The 7,549-nt window shown below is 49.8% G+C and overlaps 1 protein-coding gene across 1 annotated transcript in view; it reads left to right on the top strand.

Moving 5' to 3' along the window:
* Positions 1–5,674: 5,674 nt before the first annotated feature.
* TMEM132B (transmembrane protein 132B) overlaps positions 5,675–7,549 on the top strand; it is a 192,053-nt gene continuing 190,178 nt past the window's right edge. Inside the window, exons 1-2 of the mRNA XM_007938234.2 lie at positions 5,675–5,732; positions 5,981–6,869. Coding sequence (XP_007936425.1) covers positions 5,675–5,732; positions 5,981–6,869 — 947 coding nt within the window. The remainder of the gene's footprint in view (positions 5,733–5,980; positions 6,870–7,549) is intronic.

Genomic DNA, 7,549 nt, shown 5'->3' with positions numbered 1-7,549 from the left:
ATGGTGATGGTGGTGGTGATGGTGGTGGTGATGGTGATGGTGGTGATGATGGTGGTGGTGATGATGGTGATGGTGATGGTGGTGATGGTCGTGATGGTGATGATGGTGATGGTGATGATGGTGGTGATGATGGTGATGGTGGTGATGATGGTGATGGTGGTGATGGTGATGATGGTGGTGTTGGTGGTGATGGTGATGGTGGTGATGGTGATGGTGGTGGTGGTGATGATGGTGATGTGATGGTGGTGGTGATGATGATGGTGGTGATGGTGATGATGGTGGTGATGGTGAAGGTGGTGATGGTGATGATGATCATGGTGGTGATGGTGGTGATGGTGTTGGTGGTGATGGTGATGGCGATGGTGGAGATGGTGGTGATGGTGGTGATGGTGATGGTGGTGATGGTGATGGTGTTGGTGGTGATGGTGATGGTGGTGATGACAACATGAGAACAGCCCTGAGTGAAGTTGCGGAGACAGATGAGAAGACTCTGGGTGGAAGAGAGTGTGAGGGGTCTTCTAGTCCAATCCTCTGCCCTGTGACCTGACACTCACTACACCGTCCTGAGCTGATACACATGTGTACAAAGGCTGCCTTCTGAGCCCTGGCTGCCAAGTTTAAGAGATCAGCCAGGGCTGAGTGCAGTGGCCTCTCTGATGGGTCAGTGAGGAATTTCTCTTGCTTCTGCTGCTTTTCTGAGGCTTGGACCCTGGCCCATCAGAAAAAGAGCCTGCCAAGCCCAGCTGCCCATGCCTGAGCTGTGTTGTGGGAATTAGAGGAGACTCGGGTGCAGAAATGTTGTGGGTCTCTAACCTCAGGTGGTGACCAGTCACGGACTAACAGTTAGCTTTCCAGATAAACCAAACCCCAGACCAGACGTCATCAAGTTGGTTCTGAGTCTCAGGGACCCCGTGTGGGTCAGAGTGGAATGTGCTCCACGGGGTTTTCAGGAGCTGTTTTTTTGAAGAGTAGATCACCAGGCCTTTCTTCAGAGGTGCCTCTGGGTGGGACTTGAACCTGGAGCCTTTCAGTTAGTAGCTGACACTTAACCGTTTGCACCACCCAGGACCTCTGACTTCCCAGAGGGGCTGGCAATGTTAGTGAAAGGACTGCTTTCTGAGTTCCATGGTTCTGGGGGCTGGGGGCAGCAGGCCCCCTCCATCGTGATCCAGGAGGCACATGTCCAGGGATACTTCTTGGTGCCAAGCAAAGCTGTGAAATCTGTCCACACACTTTGGATCCCAGGGTCCCACCAGCGCCCCATGAGATTCTGCATTCTGGGAGGTTACTGGTAACCCCCGAACGTCTTTCTAGGGCTGTCCGGAGCCATCTGCTCCTGGGGTGCTGAGCTGGAGGAACCCTTAGCCTGAAGCATCTGTGAGTGCACCTTCTGCTCTCTCTGAACCTGAACTTGACTCTTCCCGAGGGCAGTGATGAGAGGCTCCTTTCAGCAGCGCCTCATTAAGGCGTCTTATTTTGTGTTCTCAGGACCCACCTCATTCACACAGTAGTGAAAAGCTCTCTTGGAAATCAGCAGACTGAATGGGACTTCATTTCCTATGCAGAGTGCAGGCCACATGGTCTACCTGCCAATCGGAAAGAGAATGGCGCCACTATGTTATGTTTTGGGATGAGAGGGAGGGTGTTGGCCTGCGTTTCTCAGGACACAGCCCTGTGGTGTCATGAAATGCTCCTTAATTCAGTTGTCGTGTTTTGTTGGGGTCTGAGGCCTGAACGAGGCCTTGGCAGCAGTGTTTATGGCTCTCTGTAAAAGCTTTCAGACAAAATTTGTATGGCATTTTGCTTGAGTTATGGTGGGACAGGCGTTCAAACCTCATCCTGCTCCTTCAGATAAAATGGACGCTTTGGCCACGATAAAGAAGAGAGAAGGCACCGCTTTAACTGCCTTGTAAATCAGGTTTTTTTTCAAGGAGTCAAATACCCACAGAAAAGATAAAAAAAAGAAAAGAAAAGAAAAGAAAAGAAACCCAATAAAGCCGTCCACCGCAGAACAAAGCCCATCCCAGCATAGTTTGCATTGATTTGAACCTCCTTTTGCACGTCAGGAAGTCACTCAGAATTTCAGCCTTTCCTTAGGCTTCCCCTAAATCTCACACGAAGGTGATATTTGGACCTTTCATCTCCAAATCTGGTGGGCTCCATGCCTGCACAGCCAGCCCAAGGGAATCGCCAGACTGTGCCAGGCGCATACGCCACCGACCACTGTCCTAGTTGCCAATTAATTCATGGCCAAGTTCACCTGGGATTGAACTTCCTGATATGAGAGGGGAAAGAAACCAACAAAAAACTAATTTAAATCTCACTCCCATGGCTAGGCTATGTCAAAATAGAAACTGCCCCTTGGTGGCGACCGCTGCTGGAAGTTCCTGTAGGTGATGCTAATTCTTCAGAGTCATTTCTCTGTCCTCTGTCTGTCACCCAGATCTTAAGCATCTGTACTGACACATTCAGGAGAAACTTGGGTCTGTGTTACAGAAATGAATATCTCGTGTGTACGTGTCCATTTGTGTGTGTGGAGACTGGCGTATGCATCTCTCAGATATGGGCTAATTTACGCCATTGCGATGTCTGCTTTTACTTACCATGTTCTGAGTTTCTGTTGGTACGACGTACGTGTTGAAGTGATGACTTTGATGGCAATTCATTATCACAGACACGTTGCTGCGCTCAGGCTGGCTTGGCCTCTTGGCAGCCCCACGCATAATACAGTCACACAGCGCCCCCCTGCACCTCTTCACGATTGTTGGCCTGCTCAGGTGTGGCCACTGTGTGTTTCCAGTACCGTATCCGACGCTGTTCTGTTGTGATCCATGAGGGTTTTGTTGGCTTGTTTTTGGACACAGATTTCCAGGTCTTTCTTCCCAGTCTTCCTAATCGCGGTCTGGAAACATCCACCGTGGGTGGCCCTGCTGGTGTGTGGAATACCAGTGGCATTGCTTCCAGTGCGTCACAGCACACACGTCACCGCAGTACAAGGACCTGCAGACGGGTGGTGGACTGCCTCCACAGACCGGCTGTAATGATGAGTTTTTAGGTTGCTTCCAGTGTGTTTCTGTTATAAATCATGCTTGTGTTGAACACACGTCCACACTGCTCTCCTTCCTGAACTCTTATTTCCCTAGAACAGGTTCCTGGGTGGAGAATCTCTGGGATGGGCATTTTAAGGGTCTTGATGTTCAGTTTCCCAACTGCTTCCTGTGTGTTAGCATGGCCTTTTCCAAACCCGGCCAGCTCTTTGGGGCAGAAACTGAGTCTGAGTTGCCCTGAGGTGTCCCTCTACAGCATTGTGCTGGAAATGTGGTAAATGAGTCAGATACAGAGTTAAATAAATCACCAGATGAATGAATCAGTGAGTGAGCACTCCCGCCCCCTTTCTCCAGCAAGGAACCCAACATGGGACCAGCCGTACTGATGGCACTTTCTAAACATCTTCTTGAAAGAAAGGATGCATCACCTCTATGTGGTTGTGCATTTTTCACCGTCTCCTAATTACAATTTTGTCACCCTCTGAGAATGGAAAGCTCACCAAAGATAGCTAGGAAAAGGCCGCCAAATTCTGAAAGCAACAGAAAACTACGTTTTGTGGAATTTGCAGCAAGCTTAGGAAAAGTAGGTGCTGGAGTCAGGGTCGATGGGGCGGCAGTTACTTGCTGTCTCATCTCACAGTCAGACTCCATCTCTTCCTGAGCCGGTGGGGAAAATCCAACCAGGGCTGCCGGTGGATTTTGGGGCAGGTTCCCAGCCTTCTCAACCTACTTTTTTGGCTCCCTGTTGGCTGTCGGCCAAAGTTTGAAAACGCCTGTTGAGTCTTTGCTCTCTGTGGTACTCCATTTGGGAGAAACACATTAAGAGTATGTATTTTTAAGATTAAGAAAATAATGCGTGGTGGCTCTAAGTCAAAAAGAGAGATGGAAGCATAGATGGTAAGAAGCTAATCTTCCTGGTGGGTTCTGTAACCACAAGTTTCAGCATACACATTTACAGACACATCTGTAGAATTTTAAAAATGACCCAACTAGTATCATACGTGGCATATTTATACTTAGCTTTGTAATTTGCAATATGCTTAATAATGTGTTGTGGACATCTATTCAACTATGTACGTATAGCCCTATCTTGTTTTTCACAGCATCCTATAATTCTACTGTAAAAATGTATAGGTTATCCAGCCTCCTGTTGGTGAAACTTCAGTATGAATTAAAATAATAATAATGCTTGTTGTTAGTAGCAGGTAAATAATGATTGAACATCCGTATGTACCAGGCATCATTTGAGGAGATTCGTGTTTATTAACTCATTAGTCATTATGGGCCCAATAAGGTAACATTTATTTGTATCTTACTTTGTCTATGAGTTGGAACAGACTCTATAGCAATGGGTTTTGTTTGTTTTTTTTTGTACATGAGAGCAGGAGAAAGACGAGACAGTCTGCTTCTGTAAAGATTGCAGTCTTGGAAACCCTATGGGGCAGTTGTACTGTGGGGTCGCTATGAGTTGGAATTGATTCAGTGGCCACGGGTTTGTATATGAGGCCATTTGAGGCCTAGGGAGGTTGAGAACCTTGCTCACAGTTGCTCAGTTTAAAGCCAGCAGAGCCAGGTTCAAGTCCAGGCATCTGAGTCTAGTGCCTGTCCTTTTTATTTTTTCTTTTTAATTTTGTTGTTGTTGAGAACACACAAAGCAAAGTGTTCAATGGTTTCTACCGGCTCATTCAGTGACACTCACTACACTCGTGGAATTGTGCAACCCTTGTCGTCCTCCTCTCAGGGCTTCCTCCCGCATTGACGTCAATACACAGCCCCCTAAGCATCCTGTCTCTTTTTTCAAGTTGCTGTTGTCAGTCTGATCCCAGGTAGCAGTGCCTCTGCTCGTAAGTGTGTCTGCAACTCTAGCTGAGGCTGTAGTGAGCATCCTTGCAGATCAGTTTTCATGCATCTTCCCTAGTGGTTCTGAAGAGGAGAGAAACGTTTAGAACGGGAGTGCTGGCTCCCAGCTTCACCCTCATTTCGGGAAGAACGATGGGGAGGTCTAAAAGTCCCTATGAAGAGTTTTCCCAAGCACCCAGCACAGATGCGAGTGATGGCCATAAGCAGACATGTCAAAGCAGTTAAGCCTGGTTGTGTTGTCGGGCGCTGCCAAGTTGATTTTGATGCACAGCAACCTTATAGAACAGAGTGGGACTGCCCCATAGGGCTGCATACCAAAACCAAACTCACTGCTGTGGAGTTGGATCTGACTCATAGCGACACCTCCTTGGGTTTCCGAGGCAGTATCACTATGGTGGGTTTGAACCTCCAGCCTTCTGGTTAGCAGTCAGATGCTTTATGCACTATGCCACCATAAAGCATTAACAGACCCTATTTAAAAAAAAAAAAGAAAAAAAACAACCCACTACCACTGAGTCAATTCCAGGTCAAAGCAACCCCCACTAGGTTTCCAAGGGGGTAGGTTAATCTTTATGGAAGTAGATGGCCTCATCTTCCTTCCACAGAGCAGCTGGTGGGTTTGAACCTTCTGGTTAGCAGGCAAATGACTTAGGCACTGTGTCTCCAGAGTTCCTTAACAGACCCGATAGGAAGGGGCAGTGCCTGCATGGTGGGCTTGGCTCTGTGTCAACCTGCTGTCTGCAGGGTGATTAACAACAGAGATGACCATGGTTCTCTGGGCTAAGCTTTGGAGAGAGGAGCAGGCAGTGTTTTCCTTCCAGAGAGGTAATTCTTCATCCCTTGGCCCCTCTGATTGGTGGTAGATGGGACTCCTTCCCTCTCTGCATTGGTTCTTTGGGAAGATCTGAAGAACGCCTTGTGTAACTGCAGGACTTTCACTGTGATGAGGCCGGGTGGGATGGTGCCGTGAGTGGGTGGTTGGTTGGTAGGGGGTGCGGGCTGGAGGCTGGCTGCGTCTGTTTCATTTCCTGTCTGAGCTCGGCTTTGACTCCCTTCGCTTTCCTCTCCTGCAGAGTCGCAGAGCCGAGGAGCGGACAGCCTGCACAGGTTCTCCTCGCTTCCCACTTACCTCCCCGCGAGCTTCCGCCTCGAGAGCGCAGAGCAGGCCTTCTTCCTTAAGGAGGCCAACCAGGACCTCACGAGGAACTCCAGTCTGCAGACCCGGGCCGAGGCCTTCTTCATCTACCGCACCAGGACCCCCCCCCTCGTCAACGCCAGCTACGGCCCCTTTGCAGTGGACAAGACCATCCCCCAGGAGCTCCTGTTGACCTCCACACCCTTTGGCAAGTTGGAGAAGTTTCCTTTCAACTGGAAGCTGAAATCCCACATCCTTGACAGCTCCATCTACTCCAACAGACCCAAAGTGCAGACCTTGTTTTACATCACAGGAATGGACTGGGACACTGGCAACCCTGTGGACAGCCTGCCCTGTGTCAAGATGTTTGCCTTTCCCGAGGCCAGGGAAGTGGCGGCCAGCTGCCGGCTGCAGGGGGACCCGGGGCTGTGCGTGGCTGAGCTGCAGCTGCTACCCGAGTGGTTCAGCTCTGGCCTGGACCTGGAGCCTGAGGAGGAGGTGCCGGCCCTGCTGGGCGGCACCGCCATGGAGCTCTTCTTCACGGTGTACCCGGCTGACGAGGCTGGAGAGTGCCCCCTGGAGGAGGATAGGAAGTGGGAGAACAACATCCACGCGGGCCAGGAGGGCCCCCAGCCGGCACTCCCCGCCCGGGAGAGGATTGGGAGCGTCGTGGTCTACCCAACCCAGGACGACCTGAGGTGGTCCCTGGTGAGCCTGGATGAGAACGTAGTCATCTCGGTGCCTCTGAACCTTGTCCGCGAAGGGGACACAGCCACCTTCCTAGTGTCTCTGACCAGTGGGTCTATGGCAGAGCAGTTCACTCTCAGGTAAGACGCTTTGTTGGGTGGATGCACTGAACTCATCTCGTGGTCATCAATGAATAGAACGGATGTTGGTCATTTGTTGAATGTCCAGTGTACTTAGGAGACTTACGAACAGGAAATAGAGACCAATGCAAGGCAACAGAGCAGGGGCCAGAAAGCTTTTCCCTGAAAGGGCAGGTAGTCAAGAGGCATTGTGGGCTGGACGGCCTTTGCTGCGGCTAGTCAACTCTGTGGTTGTTGCCTGGAAGCAGCCACAGACTGTATATAAACGAATGGGGGTGCCTGTGTGCCAATAAAACTTTATTTACAAAAACAGGCAGAGGACTGACTTGGACCCATGGACTGTAGTTTGCTGACCCCTGCCATAGATGATCAAGTTTGAGTGGAGTAGTAGAGATCCCAGTGGCTCAGGGATGGGAGGTGTGTGCTTTGGGATGGGCACCCGTGTTTTCATCTTGAACTGGGTCTTGAAAGGGGAATGGCACTTGGATTCACTGGGGATGAGGAAGGTAGGATTCAAAGTGGGGAACAGAGACCAGTCAGAAAACAGAAACCACACTAGGTATGTTAAGAGCAAGAATTCAAAATGAACAATTACTAACTACATATGAAGGAGTGTTAGCTAGTGATGTACTGAGATACTGAGGGAGTAGCAAATACTGACAGCCACTGTTCCTCCCTCA

This window comes from Orycteropus afer, unplaced genomic scaffold (assembly GCF_000298275.1).
Source record: "Orycteropus afer afer isolate SDZICR_OR568_19922 unplaced genomic scaffold, OryAfe1.0 scaffold00048, whole genome shotgun sequence".
In the NCBI taxonomy this organism is placed as follows: Eukaryota; Metazoa; Chordata; class Mammalia; order Tubulidentata; family Orycteropodidae; genus Orycteropus; species Orycteropus afer.
This window is presented reverse-complemented; position numbering and strand designations above follow the sequence as displayed.